This window comes from Rhinolophus hipposideros (assembly GCF_964194185.1).
Source record: "Rhinolophus hipposideros genome assembly, chromosome: 17".
Classification (NCBI taxonomy): Eukaryota; Metazoa; Chordata; class Mammalia; order Chiroptera; family Rhinolophidae; genus Rhinolophus; species Rhinolophus hipposideros.
Genome location: NC_138063.1, coordinates 59,364,301 through 59,385,014, shown reverse-complemented (window position 1 = coordinate 59,385,014; position 20,714 = coordinate 59,364,301). Strand labels below are relative to the sequence as shown.

Genomic DNA, 20,714 nt, shown 5'->3' with positions numbered 1-20,714 from the left:
TGACAAAATTATATGGATGGAGAATAGATTAGTTTGCCAAGGGCGAGGGACTAGAGGGAAGGGAGAGTAGGATATGCGATTGTAAAGGGATAGCTCACAGGAGAGAATGGTTCTATACCTTGATCGCAGTGGTGGTTATGGGAATCTACATGTGATAAAAGACATAAAATGCTACACACTCATTATATCAAGTCAATATCCTGGTTTTGGTATTGTACTATAACTCGAGGTCTGACAGTTAAGTTTGAGAACTCAACCTAGAAAAAGTGCTGCATACACTGCTGAACATCACTACAGTCACCTTTGAAATATTCCCCCTGGGAAGCTCTGCACCGACGCCAGCGCCTAGTCCACCCTTCAAAGCAATTTCGGAACTCTTTTCCTGGAATGGCCATCAGAGCTGTCGTTGTATTACCCTTGCTGTCCTGAATGTCATCAAAATGTCTTCCTTTCAATATTTCCTTTATCTTCGGGTAAAGAAAGAAGTCATTGGGGGCCAGATCAGGTGAGTAGGGAGGGTGTTCCAATACAGTTATTTGTTTACTGGCTAAAAGCTCCCTCACAGAGCCATGTGAGCTGGTGCCTTGTCGTGATGCAAGAGCCACGAATTGTTGGTGAAAAGTTCAGGTCATTTTCGTCTAAGTTTCTCACACAGCCTTTTCAGCACTTCCAAATAGTGAATTTGGTTAACTGTTTGTCCATTTGGTACAAATTCATAATGAATAATCCCTCTGATATCAAACAAGGTTAGTAACATTGTTGCAACAAGTTTGCGAACTTGTATCATATGTAAGATGCAACCATGGGAGAAACTCAGTGAAGGATACACAGAACTGATCTGTACTCCCTTTGCAACTTCCTATAAATCTATACTTATATCAAAATAAAAAGGAAAAATACAAATCCTTTGGTGGTTTTCCACCAAAAGATTTTTCTTATGATAAAGGAAAATCCTCTTCACCGTGGAGCCAGGGTTCTTGCTTGTCCCATCTCGCCCCTCCGTCCAGGCTCCTCTCACACCCTGCAGTCTGCACTTTGCTATAGCCACACAGGTCTGGTCTCTGTCCCTCACGTTCCTAGAGGATCTTTCGACACACACTGTTCCCCCTGCCTGCAGCACTCTTTCCTCACCACCTCTTCTTCCAGATCTCAGCTGAAGGGTCACCACCCAGGAAAGCCTTCATGGACTCTCTCCGAGCATGTCACTAACTCAGAGCTTCGGTCACAGCTGCCGTTTTACACCCTCTCTACTTATTGGACTTTCTCCCCACTGGACTTTGAGTTACAAATGAAGGTTGTTCACTGTTGTGCCTCTGGCATGGGCCTGGCTCACAGTAGCCACTAATTAAACAAACATCGGCTGAACAGCAAACGCATATTTGCACCTAGAGAAAAACTTCCTAGGACACACTGCCATCCTGCAACAAATGCTTCACTATCCCCATTGCTTATCAGCTGGACCTGAGCATGAACCTCAGGTCTGCTATATCCTGGGTGATGTTGGCTAAGTCACTAACCTTCTCTGAGCCTGCTTCCTTGCAAGTAATAACACAGCAAGCTCCTCACATAGGACCAGATTCATCATCTATGCATGGATGATTCCCATCCCCTTTCTCAGTTCAGCAAATCGGTTCCATTCTGGACCTATCCAGGGGTCAAGGCCTAAACACACCAGGCCCTATAGAACACCTGGGAGACTTCAGAGGCAGGGATCACAGTTCCATCCCCAACCGCGACCCTCTGAGTAAGTCCCTTCTCTGCTCTAGGCTGGTTTCCATCTTTAAAATGGGAGTGTTTAAGACTACAGAAGATCTACTGCCACTGCCATTTTTAAAAATAATGATGAGGTCACAGGCTAAAACTCGTATGGCTTCAAATATGTTTATAAATCCAATTCCAGTATATTCAGGAGGGCCCATCTCTAAGACATAAGTAATCCTCGATGTAAAGCAGAGTTTACAAAGTGCTCTCATAGCCATTACTTTCTGGAATCCTCACTGTGATCCTAGGAGGTGATCTCTATATTCATCTTCCAGGTAAGGTGAGGAGACTGAGGCCTTGGCTAGAGCTAGGGGCAGAGCTGGGCTTTGACCCCGACTGCTCGTCTATGAGCTCAGCTTCCTTCTTACCACACCACCAATTCTACCGAGGCCCCAGCTTCACCACTCAAAGCAGACGGTAGTGAGGGCCGGGGGGACCCTCACTGCCCACCCAGTACCTCCTCCTCTGTGACAGCATAGATGTTGATCTCTTCCTCCTCTTCCTCCTCCTCTTCCTTTTCTCCTCTTGCCAGCCGGGCATCTCTCTCTGCTTTCCATTTCTCCACTAATTCAGCTCTGACTGAAGACAAGGAAGAGCAGGTATTATTTTGGTCTCTAAATAAGCTTTAAAAACTATGCAGGGCAAAGCGAAGACGTTCTCTCAGGAAAAGGACACCCTTCCTTATTCCCTGGTTGGGTGGGAATCCGATGTGAGTGGCAGTCTGGTTTTACAACAGCTCTGGATTTAAGTCTGTACAACACAGTTTTTTGGGGAACATCCTCAGTTCCTCCCCAGTTCACCAACCTGGGGGGCTTACTGACATGCTCACGTGAAAATAGAGATGCAGTTGTACAGCGTGCTGGCAAAGAGCTCCAACTCCTGACTAACTGCTTCCAAAGCCCTAACTCAAAGAATTACATGGGGAGTAGCACGAACTCATTCTTCACAATGTTGTTACAAGGCTTCAAAAGAATGTCCATAAAAGGCTCAGCATAACGTTCAGCATGAAGTACTCAGAAAGGGAGACCCATCTTGCTCTACACTGATAACCCATTAGCTGTCTAAAGCTAAATCTCCTTAAGTAGGCACCATTTCATGATTTCAAAAAAGACAAGTCTAGGGCCGGCTGGGTGGCTCAGGCGGTTAGAGCTCCATGCTCCTAATGCCAAAGGCTGCTGGTTCGATTCCCACATGGGCCAGTGGGCTCTCAACCACAAGGTTGCCGGTTCGATTCCTCAAGTCCCACAAGGGATGGTGGGCAGCACCCTCTGCAACTAAGATTGAACACGGCACCTTAAGCTGAGCTGCCGCTGAGCTCCCGGATGGCTCGGTTGGTTGGAGCGCGTCCTCTCAACCAGAAGGTTGATGGTTAGACTCCCGCAAGGGATGGTGGGCTATGCCCCCTGCAACTAGCAACGGCAACTGGACCTGGAGCTGAGCTGAGCCCTCCACAACTAATATTGAAAGGACAACAACTTGACTTGGAAAAAGCCCTGGAAATATACACTGTTACCCAATAAAGTCCTGATCTCCTTCCCCAATTAAAAAATCTTTAAAAAAAAAAAAAAAAGACAAGTCTAGGAAAGAATCTAGATGGTGAAACCTGGTGGACAGGGACCAGGTCCGATGCCACCCTGTAGTTTCCCCAACATTCTCCTTCTTAGCCCACGCTAAGTGCCTCATACTAGTTACTAGGGGTTAGGTCATTAGCAGACCATTTCCTCTGAAGACCATCAGCAACCAATAAAACTCCCTTCTGGTATAAAGCACTATTTTAAAACATGTTTTCAAAGGAGAGAACAGAAACTAGACACCATCTACAATGAAACGAAATGCCCATAGACCTACGTTTCTTTTCATATTCCTGTTCCAAAGGCACAATAACACCATCATCTTCGTCTAGGTAACCGTAGTATTCAAAATCGATCGCCTTCATGAGCTCAGCACGAGTCTTTCTTGGAGGAGGAAGAGCTAAAGGAAAGAGCACCAACATAGATGAATTTCCCATCACAATCATACTCAAGACTTCTCCTTCCACAATGTTATACAGGCATACAGTATGTGTGCTCATGAAAATAACATGAAATAGGAACTTCTCTACACTAGTAATAGGATTATATAAGTGGCACTATCCGTTTAAAAATCAGTGTTGAAATCTTTGACCCAATTAGTCCATTTAAAATTAATCTATCCTAATTTAAAAAACAAAACAAAAGCTGGTAAAGTCTTATGGACAGAAATGTGCGTCACAGCACTATTTATAACAGTGAAAACTTGGAATACCCTAGGATTATTAATTGCAGGATATGTGTGGGATGGAGTAGCCTGTAGTATTGACTATACTGTTTCACAGGGTGCTTTAATAACATAGGAAATGCCATAATGTTTAATGGAAAAAACATATGATGGGAAAACATAAGTATATAGATAACACAAAAGAAACTATAAACAAACAAAAAAGATAAACAAGAAAGGCCTGAAGAAAATATTTTCAGACTAAGGATTACTATTCAGAATATTTAAGTAATTCATGAAAATAAAAAGGGAAATGACAACCCAACAAATTGGTCAAAGAATAAAAGCTGATAATTTAAGAAGAAAAAAATTCACATATATGAACATTTCAATTAGTGATTGAACTAAATTATCAATTACATTAGTAATCAGGACAATAAAAGTTATTTATTTTTCATCCATCAGATCAGCAAAAGCATTATAATTATGAAAATCTGGAAATAACCACAAATCTACCAAAGCAGGAATGGTTTTATAAAGTACGGTTAATCCATACCATGATATTCTTGAATTCTTCTCATCCACTAATAAAGTTCTAAGTAAAACTGTGGGAAGATATCAGTGCATGTCCCATGTGAGAGATATGGGAGGTCACTCTGTTTTGGCAGGTCTCCATCTGTCTCCCTGAGGTAGATAATGGCAACTCTGTCCAGCCCTCTACAACTCTCAGTCCGTGTGTTGTGAGTGGTAGTCACCACGTTGGCTGCAACCAGCACAGAGGACAGGCTGAAACCTGGCTGGCTCAGAGCAATGGCACTCGGACACAGAGACTGGTTTAAGGATGGAACTACCATGTTTCCATGAAAATAAGACCGGGTCTTACATTAAGATTTGCTCCAAAAGACGCATTAGGGCTTATGCTCAGGGGATGTCATCCTGAGGAATGGGCTTATTTTCCAGGTAGGTCTTATTTTCGGGGAAAACATGGTCTGATCTAATCAAAACCAACCAGACTTAATTCTAGGAATTTTGCTTGAACTGCTTAGGGGGAAAAAAATCTGGTGCTGAGAGAAAACAAAATGTTAATTTGATGATATACAATTTGTCACTGCAAGCCTTGAGAGAGTTAGAGAAAAAAATCTCACACAATGGAGTCAAAATTACAACATGGAGAAATGTGATCTAGAATCAGCCATTCCTCATGGCAAACTACCCGTGGGCTTTTCAGTTATGAGAGCCAATAAATTTAGGCTTTTCTGCTTAAAGTGAATTGGGGTTGTGTCACCTGCCACTTTTACTGATGAAATTTAGCTGATGGAATAATTATGGAAGGGAACATACCAAACAGGTAATAATGGTTACCAGTTATCTCTAGAAGGGGCACTGAGATTAGGGGAGTTGGGTGGTCAAGAGGATTGTACTAGTATTTAAATTATACTCATTAAGACTAACTTAGGCATTTTTTTTATTAAAACAAAAAAATCTACGCCTGGAGTAAATAAAAATAAGTTTAGAAAAATGTAAATGCAAGAAAAGAAGAGAAACACACAACATAACTTCAATTTAGGAGCCCCAACACCACCACTGCAACCCTTAAAGAAATGGAAGGAAATATGCCCTTACATGTTAACAATCATTACCTACAAGCTGTGAAAACGCGGCTGACTTTTTCCTGATTTTCTGTATTTTACAACTTCTCTATAAAAAAATTATATCACTTTCATAATAAACAGCATGATATTTAAACTCTGAATTATTTTTAAGTGATGTTAATGTCACATACAAAAGCAGTTTTGGCATAATGAATTTTAAAATAAGCAGGGTTTAATAAAGGTAGAATTATATTTTTAAACAAATACAAAAAGCGACTGAAAGGAGAGTAGAATGCCAACAGTGGTGAGAATACCAGTATTACTCTTCTCTGCTTTTCATGCTTTTTCGAGAATACTTTTTTATATTCTAAAAATATTCTAATATTTTTATATTAGAATATTTATAAAATATTTATAAATATTTATATTTTATATTTTGTATTCTAAAAATATTCTAATACTTTTAAAATACTTTCCTAAAAAACAAAATTAAAATACAACCATATCTCATTTCATTGTGTTTTGCTTTATTACGCTTCGTAGATATTGCATTTTTTACAAATTGAGGTTTGTGGCAATCCTGCTTCAAGAAAGTCTATTGGCTCCATTTTTCCAATAGCATTTGCTCACTTTGTGTCTCTGTCACATTTTGGTAATTCTCCCAATATTTCAAATGTTTTCATGATTATTATATTTGTTATGGTGATCTGTGATCAGTCGTCTTTGATGTTACTATTGAAATTGTTTTGGGGAGCCACAAACCACACACATATAAGATGGCAAACTGAATCAATGTTGTGTGTTCTGATTGCTCCACCAACTGGCTGTTCCTCCATCTCTTTCCCTCTCCTTCGGCCTCCCTATTCCCTAAGACACAACAATGTTGAAATTAGGCTAATTAATAACCCTACAATGGCCTTTAAGTATTCAAGTAAAAGGAAGAGTCACATGTCTCTAACTCTAAATCAAAAGCTAGAAATGATTAAGTTTAGTGAGGAAGGCATGTTGAAAGACAAGATAGGGCCTCTTGTGCTAAAACAGTTAGCCAAGTTGTGAATGCCAAGGAAAAGTGCTTGAAGGAAATTAAAAGTGCTACTCCAGTGAACACATGAATGATAAAGAAAAACAGCCTTATTGCTGATGTGGAGAAAGTTTTAGTGGTCTAGACAGAAGATCAAACCAGCCACAACACTCCCTTAAGCCAAAGCCTAATCCAGAGCAAGACCCTAACTCGCTTCAATTCTATGGAGGCTGAGAGAGGTGAGGAAACTGCAAAAGAAAAGTCTGAAGCAAGCAGAGGTTGGTTGATGAAGTTCAAAGAAAGAAGTCATCTCTACAACATAAAAGTGGGAGGTGAAGCAGCCAGTGCTCACATAGAACCTGCAACAAGTTATCCAGATCTAGCTAAGATCATTAATGAAGGTGGCTACACTAAACAACAGGTTTTCAATGTAGAAGAAACAGCTTTAAACTAGAAGAAGATGCCATGTAGGACTTTAATAGCTAGAGAGAAGTCAGTGCCTGTTAGGGGCTAATGCAGCTGGTGACTTTAATTTGAAGCCAATGCTCATTTATAATTCTAAAAATCCTAGGGCCCTTAAGAATTATGCTAAGTCTACTCTGCCCATGCTCTACAAATAGAACGACAAAGTATGGATGACAGTACACTGTTCACAACACGGTTTACTGAATATATTAAGCCCACTGTTTAGACCTACTGCTCAGAACTCAAGATTCCTTTCAAAATTATACTGCTCATTGACAATGCACCTGGTCACCCAAGAGATCTGATGGAGATGTACAATGAATGTTGTTTTCATGCCTGCTAACACAATATCCATTCTGTTATACACGGATCAAGGAGTGATATCAACTTTCAAGTCTTATTATTTAAGAAATACATTTCATAAGGCTATTGCTGCCCTAGAAAGTGATTCCTCTGATGGATCTGGGCAAAGGAAACTGAAAACTTTCTGGAAAGGAATCATCATTTTAGATGCCATTAAGAACATACGTGATTCATGAGAACAGGTCAAAACCGCAACATTAACAGGAGTTTGGAAAAAGTTGATTCCAACCCTCATGGATACTTTGAGGGGGTTAAGACTTTAATGGAGGAAGTAGCTGCAGATGCAGTGGAAATAGCAAGAGAAATAGAATTGCAATTGGAGCCTGAAGATGTGACTGAATTGCTACAATCTCATGATAAAACTTAAACATATGAGGAGTTGCTTCTTATGATCAGCAAAGAAAGTGGTTTCTTGAGATGGAATATACTCCCAGTGAAGATGCTGTGAAGACTGTTGAAATGACAATGAAAGATTTGGAATATTACATAGTTGATAAAGCAGAGACAGGGTGTAAAAGAACTGACTCCAATTTTGAAAGAAGTTCTGTGGGTAAAATGCTATCGAATAGCATCACATGCTACAGAGAAATCATTCCTGTAAAGAGTGAATCCAATAGCCAAGATATGGAAACAACCGAAATGCCCATCGGTCGATGACTGGATTAAGAAGCTGTGGTACATTTATACAATGGAGTATTACGCAGCCATAAAGAAAAAAGAAATCTTATCATTTGCAACAACATGGATGGATCTAGAGAACATTATGTTAAGTGAAATAAGTCAGAAAGAGAAAGACAAGTACCATATGATCTCACTTATATGCGGAATCTAAAGAAAAGAATATGTGTATGAACTAATCAGAAACAGTTTTGGGGACACAAAAAACCGAGAGTTGTTAGATGGGCGGGGGGGAGGGGGTTGGGGATGGGGAGAAGGGTGAAGGGATTGGGGGGAGGCTGGTGACCACAGGATGGCCTCAGGGTTTTTTGAGAATTACTTTGGGGAACTTATTCAATAGTGTTTGGGGATTTTGTTGGGTATCCGATGAACATGTGTCCTGTTTGGGAGACCACCTCAGGGATGCTGTGGATGCCTGGTCATGGCATTGTACACCAGAGGCTGGACATTAATGAATGCCAACTATAATTTTATGTGTATAATGTGATGGCTCGGTGTGAGGTCGGGGTGGTGGTGGATGGGGGGAGGGGGGTTCACGGTGTGAGGGATGTAAAAATAAAATAAAATAAAATAAAACTAAAAAAAAAAAAAGAAGAGTGAATCGATGCAACTGAGTTCATTGTTGGCTTACTGTAAAAAATTGTCACAGCCACTCCATTCTTTAGCACCCACCACTCTGATCAGTCATCAGCCATCAACATCGAGGCAAGGCCCTCCACAGCAAAAAGATTACAACTCACCGAAGGTTCAGATGATGGTTAACATGTTTTAGCAATAAAGTATTTTTTAAATTAAGGTGTGTACATTTTTAGTATAATTCTATTATTGTACATACACTACACTATAGTGTAAACATAACTTTTATTCACATATATGGTGATGGAAGGAGAACTGGCTCTGGGTGGTAAACACACAATGGGATTTATAGATGATGTAATACAGAATTGTACACCTGAAATTATGTAATTTTATTAACAATTGTCACCCCCAATAAATTAAAAAAAAAAAACATAACTTTTATGTAACTGGGAAACCAAAAAATTCATGATTCACTTTGTTGAGATATTCGCTTTATTGCAGTGGTCTGGAACCAAACCTGCAATATCTCCGAAGTACGCCTTTACATAAAAACTCTGGTCCAGTGGTTTCCAATTGAATTTTGGAAGACCACAGTTTAGTTGAAGTTCCCCAGGGCCAAGGAAGGAAAGGACAGGAGAGGGGTGGGTGCCTGGCTTGGACTGACACAGAACAGCTCCACTTTTCCCTGTTTTTTACCTATTGTGGTTTGGCCCAAGGTTTTACTGTCCTTCAGTTGGAATTTTTTCAACTAGCAAGTGAAATATGAACCTAATTCAATGAATTTAAGAGTCTGCCCCAATAATTTTGGGAAATTTCAAATAGGCAAACTGCTCATTCAGACTGAGAGACTGGCAAGTGCAGAGTGTGGAATTTGGCACCAGTCAATTCTAGGTACTTTCCAGGCCCAACTGTGTGTATTGGGCTTGTGACTTCAACTCCTGGTGCTTTCAGTTTCTTATTTCAAATTTTGGGAACAATAATTCTGACACTACAGGGCTTCCGTGCAGCTAAGAAATGATATAGGAAAAGCACCCAGCACATAGCATGTCTACTGTTACGATGATAACGAAAAATTAGAGGCTAGCTTTTTTGGCTCTCTGAGAGCAGCATGGCAGTCAGCAAGAACAAGCACTTTGCAAAAGGCAGCCAAAAGGGAGCCGAGAAGAAAGTGGCTGATCCATTTTCTAAGATTGATATGATGTGAAAGTACCAGCTACATTCCATATAAGAAATATTGGAAAAACATTAGTCACAAGAACCCAAATTGCATCTGATGGTTTCAAGGGATGTGTTTTTGAAGTGAGCATGGCTGATCTGCAGAATGATGAAGCTGCATGTAGAAAATTCAAGCTAATTACTGAGGATGTTCAAGGCAAAAAGTGCCTAATTTTCATGGCATGGGTCTTAACCCAAGACAAAATGTGCTCCATCTTCAAAAAATGGTAGCCCATAATTGAAGCTCATGTTGATGCCAAGACTACCAATGGTTATTCACTTCATCTATTCTGTGTTGGTTTTACTAAACAATGCAGCAATTAGGTTTAGAAGACCCCATGTTCAGCATCAATAAGTCCACCAAATCTGGAAGAGGATGATGGAAATAATGACCCAAGAGGTACAGACAAATGACTTGAAAAGAAGTGGTCAATAAATTGATTCCAGATAGCATTAGAAAAGAGAGAGAAAAGGCTTGCCAATCTATTTATCTGCTCCACATGCCTTTGTTAGAAAAGTAAAAATGTTGAAGCAGCCCAGGTTTGAACTGGGAAAACTCCTGGAGCTTCATTGTGAAGGTAGCAGTTCTGGAAAAGCTACTGGGAATGAGAGAGGTGCTAAAGCTCACTGAGCTGATGGATATGGGCCCCCAGTCTAAGAATCTGCTTAAAATTCAGATCTTTAATGTGACAAATAAAAGCCTATTTGTGAAGTTTAAACAAAAAGAAAATTGAGGCTAAAACACGTCCAAATGTTAATTACTTACGTTCTTTTTCAAAAAGCTCTCTAACACCAGGCAAATCTTTTGCTGCTCCAAAGTATTTATAACCTCGATTTCCTGGGACTTCTTTCCCTTCATGATCCAGCATTTTAGGGCCAACTTTCTTATAGAGAAAGAAAAAGAGAAAATGGATCTGATCCTTAAATCCACTATTTCCATGTTCACAGATATATTTTAAGATAATAATGCTTAACATGGGAAATATTTATATACACAGAAAAATATTTAGATACTTTTTTTATCCCTTAAAAAAGAAAATCAACCTAAATACCTAAAAGAAGGAGAATGATTTAAATAAATGATAACATATTCATGGATGGAATATATTCTATACCTTAAAAATGATGGTTCTTATGAAACTCCTATATTGACTTTGAAAAATCTTACGATATGATGTGACAAAAAGCTTATAAAAAATTGCAAACCACCTAAATGACAAGCAGTAGAAGACAAATGAAATATCCAGAAGATTGAATTCCATTTATTAAAAATGACGAGATCATCAACTACATGCAGTATGTGACCCTAGACTAGGTCCCATACTAGAGGGGGAAATACTATAAAGGACATTATTGGGAAAATTGATGAATCAGCCAAGTAGATTAGATAAAATGGCTGAATCAGAGTTAAATGTCTTAAAACTTGATAAATGTATCATGGTTATATAAGATAACATTCTTATTCTTAGGAAATACACACAGAAGTATTAAGGGGTAAAGGAGCATCATGTATTTAAGCTTCAAATGGTTCAGAAAAATAAATCTCAAGGGACACAGAGAAAATGATAAAGTAAATACAGCAAAATGTTAAAAACTGATAAGTCTGTATAAAGAATATACAGAAACTCGCTGTATATTTTTGCAATTTTCTGTGAGTTCACAAATGCTTTTAAAAATGATTACATATGTGTAAATGATTTATTGACATGAAAATCTGCACCTGATACACTATTACACAAATGAAGCATATAGTTAGAATATGAACCAATTTTTATAAAAATAAACATGAATATGCATAGTCAAAATTCTAGATAATGTTAAATAGCAGTTATTTCTGGGTGGTAGGAAAATATGTGATATATTCTGTATCACATATAGAATATAACATATATAATTTTTTTATACTTTACAATTTTTATATTCTTTTCATTTTATTTTTTGCATAAAAGTATATATTGTTCTTATAATTAAAATTATCGTGTTGAAAAATACAAAACCTAGAACCAAAATTGTACATATAAGGCATATAATCTCAATTAATGGTGTTCATAGCAAAACAATAGAAGGAAATATTCAAGTAGTTGCACTTAGATAATGAGATTATAACTGAATGTTATTCTGCTTCTTTATATATACTCTTCTGAGTTTAATGATACTGTATTACCTTTCTTTTTTTTATTGTGGTAAAAATACACATATCATAAAATTTACTATCTTAACCATTTTTATGTGCACAGTTCAGTGGCATTAAATACATACAAAATGTCATGTAACCATCACTACCATCCATCACCATAACTCTTCTCATCTTATAAAACTGAAATTAAATGTATTACTGTTATACATATAAAATGAAAATATAATTCATAAGCATTAAAAATTCATTACTATTGACTTGGGGTTGTGGAACTTAAGAATATCTAACATTAATTCTGTAATGCTTCTGAGGTCACTTCTCTAGCACAGTTAATAAATTTCTGCATTACTTTAATGCAGTCTAACAGGAAACAAAAGCACCATCACAGAACTGCTGAAGAGGTTGAATGAGTAAGTTCCTAGTGCAGTACCTGGAATAGAACATGTGCTCAAGAAATGCGAGTGCCTTTCCTTCTGCAATGGGAAGAATAAATGCTTCATTTTTATGCTAGGTACTCAAGTGAGAATTATGGTTGTGATGCTAGATCTTCACAAAGGTGAAAAGACCACCATGCAGAAAAACTGCATGTATTTCTAATATAACATATTACAGCCCACTGATTAGATAGTAGTGGTTCAAATGAGGCATGTCTCCTCACAAATGGATGAACCATGCAGGGTCTGGGACAGTATTTTTTAAAGCTGAGACCCAGTACGGGTTGTGAAATCAATTAAGTAAGCCATAATCATAAGTTTTTTAAAAATCAAAATAGACCAGAATAGAAAATACCAAAGTTCATCAACACATACTAAGTATTTTTTTCAACACATTTTTGTCTTTACTCGGTTGTGGTATAAAGTGTGTATGTGGGGGTGTGTGTATATGTTTTACAATGGGTCATGGTCCTAAAAACTTGAAAGCCACTGTTTTAGAATATTGTATTTATAAGAGTCCAAAGAAAGAAAGACTGGAGTGTTCCAAGCCCTCTCAGGTAAAAATCCAATAATGGATGCCCCAATTCCCAAGGAGTTCAGAGAAGGATGTAAGAGGACCATGGTCATTTTAAACAAGAGGCCGAGAGAGATTAAGTGGCTTACTCAGGAACAACTGGTTGGTAAACACAGGTGCCCTGTCTGCTCTGAGACCTGTGCCGTGGAGTCTTTAAGCATTATCTGATCCATGCTTTTCATAGGTTTCCTGTCCACATGCAACAGGCACTTTTTAAGCCTTCTTTATTTCTCGAGTGCCTACTCTCTGGCAGGCATGGACTGGGAGCTGTAGGCTCCTAGACAGGAGCTACCCAGCCTGCCCAAAAGTTCACAAGCTCAATCCCAAGAGCCACTGAGGCTACTGCTTACTTACTCCATAATCAGGACCACCCAGCTCCTTTATCCGGATCTCCCAGTGTCCTTTCTCTCTTAGAAGTTTGTTAATTTCATCATTCAGGTCACGAATTCGGAATTCACCTAAACCAGCTAGAAAACAAAAACATTCATATCATTTCTTCAAAATACCACTCAATGTTATATGCATAAAAATGAAAGTCAACACCTATAAGGGCATACAGTATAAAAATACTCATTTAATTTTATAAGAAAAACCAATAACACTCAAATAAATGAAAGGGCAAGGACTATATATACATAGAGTTCCAACCAGCATAAGGAAAAAAAAAATCCTTGAAAAAAAAAGTTCATCCTTATTAGCAATCAAAGAAATGAACTGAAGCAATCCTGCAGTTCCATTTAGGCAAATATTAAAATCGCAAAATCTTAGAGGTGGGGGGACTTAGCATCCAATTCCAGCAAAGATGCAGTGAGGTTGACATAAGACTCGTGGCTGACAGCATTCTGTATTGATTTAGTCCTTTCAAGAAAGCAATGTGTTGTTAAATGGGAACATCATTTGTATAGCCTGAGAATTAAGCTTAAGGAACTAATTTAAAGAGATGGGCACAAAGGAGTTTTCTGAGGTGTTGTCTATGGCAGCCAAGAGCTGGAGCATCCCACCACAGTGAAAGACAGAAAACAGTTAATGAACCCTGATATGTTGAAATGACATGTCTGTTTCCCCTCCCTTTCTCCACTGAATCACTTTGTACCTTTGTCAAGTCAGTTAATCACATATATGTGGCTATACTTCTGGACTTCTTATTCTGTTCCATTGGTCTATATGTCTATCATTCACCAATACATTATCTTGAATACTGTAGCTTTATCTTAAACCTTGAAATTAGGTGGTATGAATACTCCAATTTTGCTCTTTTTCAAAATTGTTTTGGCTATTCTACTTCTCTTGCTTTTCCATTTAAATTTTAGAATAACTTTATCAACATATAAAAAATATCCTGCTGGGATTTTGATTGTGATAGTATTTGAAAAGAAAAAGAATTGATATCTTTCCTATACTGAGTATTCCCATTAATGGATACTGTATATCTCTCCGTTTATTTGGGTCTTTTTTATTTTCTTCATCAGTATTTCACAGTTTTCAGCATATAGATCACACATATATTTTGTTTGATTTATATTTAAGTATTTTTTGTGTTATACTTTTGTAAATAGCACTTTAAAAAATGTTCTAGTTCCAAATGTTCATTGCTAGTATATAAAAACAAAATTTATTTTTTGTGTATTGACATTTTATTCTGTGACCTCACTAAATTTAGCTATTCATTTTAGAAACGTTTCTGTAGATTCCGTGAGATTTTCTACATAGAAAATTATGTTATCTGAAAATAAGCATTTTATTTTTTCCTTTTCAATCTGTGTGCCTTTTATTTCCTTTCCTTGCTTTACTGCACTAGCTAGGAATTCCTGTATGATACCGAAAGAAGAAAGCACTCAGTCTTTCACCATTAAGTATGTGGCTGGCTACAGGTATTTTTTGTAGAAGTGCTTTATTGAGGTAAAAAGTTCCCTTTCATTCCCAGTTAGCCAGGAGTTTTTATCATGAATGAATATTAAATGTGGTCAAATACTTTTTCTGTATCTACTGAAGATGATCACATGGTTTTTCTTCTTTATAATAGTGATGTAATGAATTATATTAATTTTTGAATGCTGAATCAGCCATGCATTCCCAGAATAAATCCCACTTGGTTGTGATGTAATATCCTCTTTATAAATTCTGTATTTGATATGCTAATATCAAATTAGTTGAGGATTTTTATGTTTATATTCATAGGGAATACTCGTCTGTAGTTGTCATGAGGGATTGTCTCAGCTCCCACTCCCCACACAAGAACGCAGGATATGGTGAAGCAAAAAAGGAACACCCACAGAGCCATAAATAGGGGAGTCATACCACTATATTTTCGCTGGTGACTGGGCAAGACACACAAAGTAGGATCCACTTGATGCACAATCCACTGTCCGCTTTTCTGCCTGCCAACCAGCCACCCACCCAAGGCCGTCACGGCCCCCAGCCAATTGCCAACTGGCTACAGCCAATGGCCAACCACCACCCGAGCCAGCACTCCCCACGCAAGGCCGAGAGCCTGGAAACTGCTCTCTGGGACTCTGTCCCCACACTCCACCCCTCCAGAGTCTCACCTCACAATATACGCAACAAGCGTCTTCCCCGAGGGGCTCTGTGCCATATTAGCCTATAGGCACCTACAGGCGGAAAGAAACAGCAGTCTTAGGAACCAACAATAGCAAATCCCTTCTATTTGGGAGGATACATCCTAGCTTCTTGTCCTGGGGAAGGAGGGTCGCTGCCACTGGCACCTTTCCCAGTTTGTGGTACCAGACCTTTATGGCAGTGCTTGGGGTCCCTTGCATAGTTTCAACATGTAACAGAACAGAGGACCCCATAATAGGCCATAGCGACAGCACATAGGTTCCCCGCAAAATCATCCCGGGGGGTGTCCCTCGATGTCCACCTACTTTCTGGGCAAAGCCAAAGCTCCCAGCGCATCGCCAGTCCTTCTGGGCACAACCAGGGCTCTCAAGGTACCACCAGTCTTTCTGGGCACAGCCAGACTTCCTAGGCACAGCCAGGATTTCTCATAAACAAGACTGTAGTCTGTACCAGTGTCAACTAGGGCCAAACCCTCTGCATATTAGAAGTTGACCAATGTATGGACAGTTCCACAGGGGGCCTCCGGTTCCTGCTTATTCCCTCTGACCAGATACCTTGACCCCTACCCCCATCAAGCTGAAAGGAGTTGGCCTAAAGTGGCCGCATGAAGTCCTGGAGGGACACAGGTCGTGCTTTCCTGGACTTCTCCTTTAGGCTTCGCTGGAATTGCTGTTCTGGACGCAACTATTTCCAAAGTTCTAACAAGAGACCATTGGGTTGTCTGTCTATTTCTTCTTGATCAACCCCTGCTGCCACGAGATCATGCCACATCAGCATGCGTGTTACTCTGAGACATGTGACCTCACTCCCTTACTTTTGATTTGAGTTTCCAGACTTGAACTTCTCAAACCTCCTGTCTTAACTTCCTTTGCCACTGGCTTTCAACATCCCCTAGGGTGGCCATGGAAATGGTAACTTCATGGATCCGCCATCCCACAGAGGGCGTAAGAATGGCAACCGGATCCCAAAGCACTTGCAGGGGCAGTATCCAAAATCAGATCTCTCATGCTAGTTGTAAAATGCTCGTCATCCGGCCTTGAATATTAAGGTTGAACATAGCATGTCTCATATCCATTTCATGGATGATTTGAGTAACTTCAGTATATGATTGCATTATAGGGTACCAAAAGGACAAGAGAGTGTGCAAGGAATTGAAAAACAATTTGAAGAAATAATGAAAATAGCTTCGTTAAAGACAAAAAGAGAATCCTAAAAACAGCAACAAAAAAGCAGTTAGTTATCTACAAGAGAGCTCCCATAAGACTGGCAGCTAATTTCTCAACAGAAACTTTGCAAGCCAGAAGGGGTTGGAACGAAATATTGAAAGTAATGAAAAGCAAGAAACTACAACCAAGGGTACTGTACCCAGCAAGACTATTATTTAAAACCAAAGGACAGAAAAAGAGCTTCCCAGACAAGAAAAAGTTAAAGGAGTTCCTCGCCACCAAACCCGTATTACAAAGAACGATAGAGACTTCTTTAAGATGAAAAAAAAGATAAAACATACGAATAATAAAATGGTAAAAAGTAATTGCAGTTTAAAAGGTCAAAAATAATTGCAAAAAACGCAATTACGTTTGCACCAACCTAATAAATATGTATCTATCAACAATTGCTTATAATGTAAGTGAATTAAATCAAAAACATAGGAGCGCTGAATGGATAAGAAAACAAAACCCTTACAAATGCTGCCTACGATAGACTCATTTCACATTAAAAGACACACACAGACTTGAAAGTAAAAAGACAGGAAAAGTTATTTCATAAAAATGGAAATGAAAAAAAAAAAAACCTCCAGGGTAGCAATACTTATACCAGACAAAATAGACTTTAAAACAATGGCTATAAGATGAGACAAAAAGGGACCCAGTAATCCCACTACCTGGTACTTATCCGAAAAATCCAAAACCCTACTTCAAGGGGACATGTGCATCCATATGTTCACCACAGCATTGTTTACAATGGACAAGACGTGGAGGTTGCCTGGAGGTAGATCAATAAAAGAATAGAGGAAGAGGAGGAGGTACATACATATACAGTGGAATATTGCTCATCCACGGAAGGGAAAGGGTTCTTGCTATCTGTAGCAGCATGGATAGACCTGGAGGGTATTGTGCTGAGGGGAGTGTGTCAGACAGTGAAAGACAGATGCAATGTAATTTTGCTTACATGTGGAATCTAAAGAACAAAATAAACAAACAAATCAGAAACAGACTCATAGATACAGAGAACATTTTGATGGTTGCCAGATGGGAGGCGGGTTGGAGTGGTGGGTGAACAAGGGGAAGTGGTTAACAAGTACAAATACGTAGCTACAAAGTAGTCAGGGGGATGTAGGGTATAACATAAGTATGAGTATGAGTATGAGTATGAGTATGAGTATGAGTATAAGTTTGAGTATAACATAATAATACTGTAATAACTACATATGATGTCAGATGGGTACTGGATTTATCGGGATGATAGATGGCAGGGAGTTGGGGGGCAGGGTGACAAAGGTGAAAGGATTTAGAAGTACAAATTGGGGGCGGCTGGATGGCGCAGTTGGTTAGAGCGCGAGCTCTTAACAACAGGGTTGCCAGTTCAATTCCCACATGAGTCAGTGAGCTGCGCCCTCCACAACCAGATTGAAGGAAAACAACTTGATTAGGAGCGGATGAGTCCTGGAAAAACACACTGTTCCCCAATTTAAAAAAAAGTACAAATTGGTAGTTACACGATGGTCACGGGGGATGGGGGGAAGTCGTGTAAGTAAAGCACAGGGAATATAGCCAATGATATGGTACTAACTATATATAGTGCCAGGTGGGCACTAGACTAGTCAAGGATCACTTCTTAAATTATAGCAATGTCTAACCATATGATATACACTTGAAATTAATATAAAATATTGAATGTCAAATGTAACTGAAAAATTAAAAGGGGGGGCAAACGTGAAGGGCAACAAGTCGTACAAATTTCCAGGTATAAAACAAATAAGTCATGGGGATATAAAGTACAGCACAGGGAATATAGTCAATAATATTTTGATAGGATGGTACTAAATTTATCATGGTTGTTGAATTTATCATGGTGATCACTTCTTCCGGTATATAAATGTTCAGTAACTATTATGTACACCTGAAACTAATATAATATTGTATGCTAACTACATTTGTAATAAAAATCTTAAAAAAGAACAAACAAGGTCCTGGACCAGATGGTTTCACAGGTGAACTTCACCAAACAGTCAAAGAAGGATTAATACCTATCCTTCTCAAACTATTCCAAAAAACTGAAGACAAGAGAAACTCATCTTATGAAGCCAGCATTACCCTGCTACCAAAACCAGACAAAGACACTACAAAAAAAGAAAATTATAGGCCAATATGCCTGATGAACATAGATGCAAACATATTCAACAAAATATTAGCAAACCAAATTCAGCAACACACTGAAAAGAATCATACACCACGATCAAGTGGAATTTATTCCTGGGATTCAAGGTTGGTTCCATACCCACAACTGAATTAATGTAATACATCACATAAACAAAAAGAAGGATAAAAATCATATGATCATTATCAATAGACGCCAAAATAGCATTGGACAAAATCCAGCATCCGTTTCTGATAAATACTCTCAGTAAAGTGCGGATAGAGGGCATATACCTCAGCTTAATAAAGGCTATATATGACCAACCCACAACTAACATCACTCAATGGTGAAAGACCAAAATCAGAAACAAGACAAGAATGTCCACTCTCACCACTTTTATTTGACATAGTACTGCAAGTCCTAGCCACAAAAATCAAAGGAGAAAAGAAAGAAAAGGCATCCAAATCAGAAAGGAAGAAGTAAAACTCATTATTTGCAGATGATACCATACTACATATAGAGAACCCTCAAGAGTCCACCAAAAAACTATTAGAACTGATAAATGAACTCAGTAAAGTAGCAGGATACAAAATTAATATTCAGAAATCGGCTGCATTTGCATACACCAATAACAAACTATCAGAAAGAGAAATCAGGAAAATAACCCCATTTACCACTACACCAAAATGAATAAAATACCTAGGAATAAGTTTAACCAAGAGGTAAAAGACCTATAGTTGGAAAACTATAAGACACTGAAGAAAGAAACTGAAAAAGATACAAATAAGTGGAAAGATATACTGTGCTCATGGATACGAAGAATTAACATCGTTAAAATGTCCATACTACCCAAAGCAATCTACAGATTCAAGGAAAGGTCTATCAAAATACCAATAGCATTTTTCACAGAACTAGAACAAATAATACTAAAATTTATATGGAACCACAAAACCCCCGGAATAGCCAAAGCAATCTTTAGAAAGAGTAACAAAGTTGGAGGTGTCACGCTACCTGATATCAAACAAGTCTACAGTAATCAAAACAGCATTGGTACTGGCATAAAAACACACACATAGATCAATGGAACAGGATACACAGCCCAGAAAGAAACCCACACCTTTATGGTCAATTAAGCTATTCAAAGGAGGCAGGAATATACAATGGGCTACAGACAGTCTCTTCAATAAATGCTGTTGGGAAAACTGGACAGATACATGCCAAAAAAAATGAAACTAAACCACTTTCTTACACCATGTGCAAGAATAAACAGAAAATGGATTAAATACTTAAATGTAAGACCCCCAGACTATAAAACACCTTAGAGGGAAAAAAGGCAGTAAACTCTGTGATAGCACTCTTAGCAATATTTTTTTGGATATGTCTCCTTGGGCAAGGAAAACAAAAGAAAAAATAAACAAATGGGACTACATCAAACTAAAAAGTTTCCGTGCAGCAAAGGAAACCATGAACAAAATGGAAAGACAACCCATTTGAATGGAGAAGACATTCGCAAATGATACAGGTCCAATAAGGGGTTAGTACTCATACAACTTAACTCCCCCCAAAACAAACAATCCTGTTAACAAACATTCCTCTCCCTTAGGGGATCCAAGCACCTGCTTGCCATCTACTTTGGCCCCTTGCTGAGGTCATGTGCCTCTGCCCTTAGCTAGTAGCAGAAAAGAGGAAAACTCCTGTTCTTCACTTTCCACCCACTTCTCCTACT

The 20,714-nt window shown here is 38.6% G+C and overlaps 1 protein-coding gene and 1 pseudogene across 3 annotated transcripts in view; one reads left to right on the top strand and one right to left on the bottom strand.

Annotated features, from left to right (window-relative positions):
- Positions 1 to 20,714, bottom strand: part of ISY1 (ISY1 splicing factor homolog) — a 39,489-nt gene that overhangs the window by 12,996 nt on the left and 5,779 nt on the right. For both annotated transcript variants that reach the window (XM_081078800.1, XM_081078801.1), the window contains exons 6-9: positions 13,409 to 13,521; positions 10,676 to 10,793; positions 3,610 to 3,732; positions 2,219 to 2,340 (exon numbers count right to left, since the gene is read on the bottom strand). In XM_081078800.1, coding sequence (XP_080934926.1) covers positions 2,219 to 2,340; positions 3,610 to 3,732; positions 10,676 to 10,793; positions 13,409 to 13,521 — 476 coding nt within the window. The remainder of the gene's footprint in view (positions 1 to 2,218; positions 2,341 to 3,609; positions 3,733 to 10,675; positions 10,794 to 13,408; positions 13,522 to 20,714) is intronic.
- On the top strand, positions 4,693 to 10,540 carry LOC308509739 (40S ribosomal protein S3a-like; annotated as a pseudogene). Its single transcript has 2 exons — positions 4,693 to 4,736; positions 9,924 to 10,540. The product of its transcript is annotated as a 40S ribosomal protein S3a-like (transcript).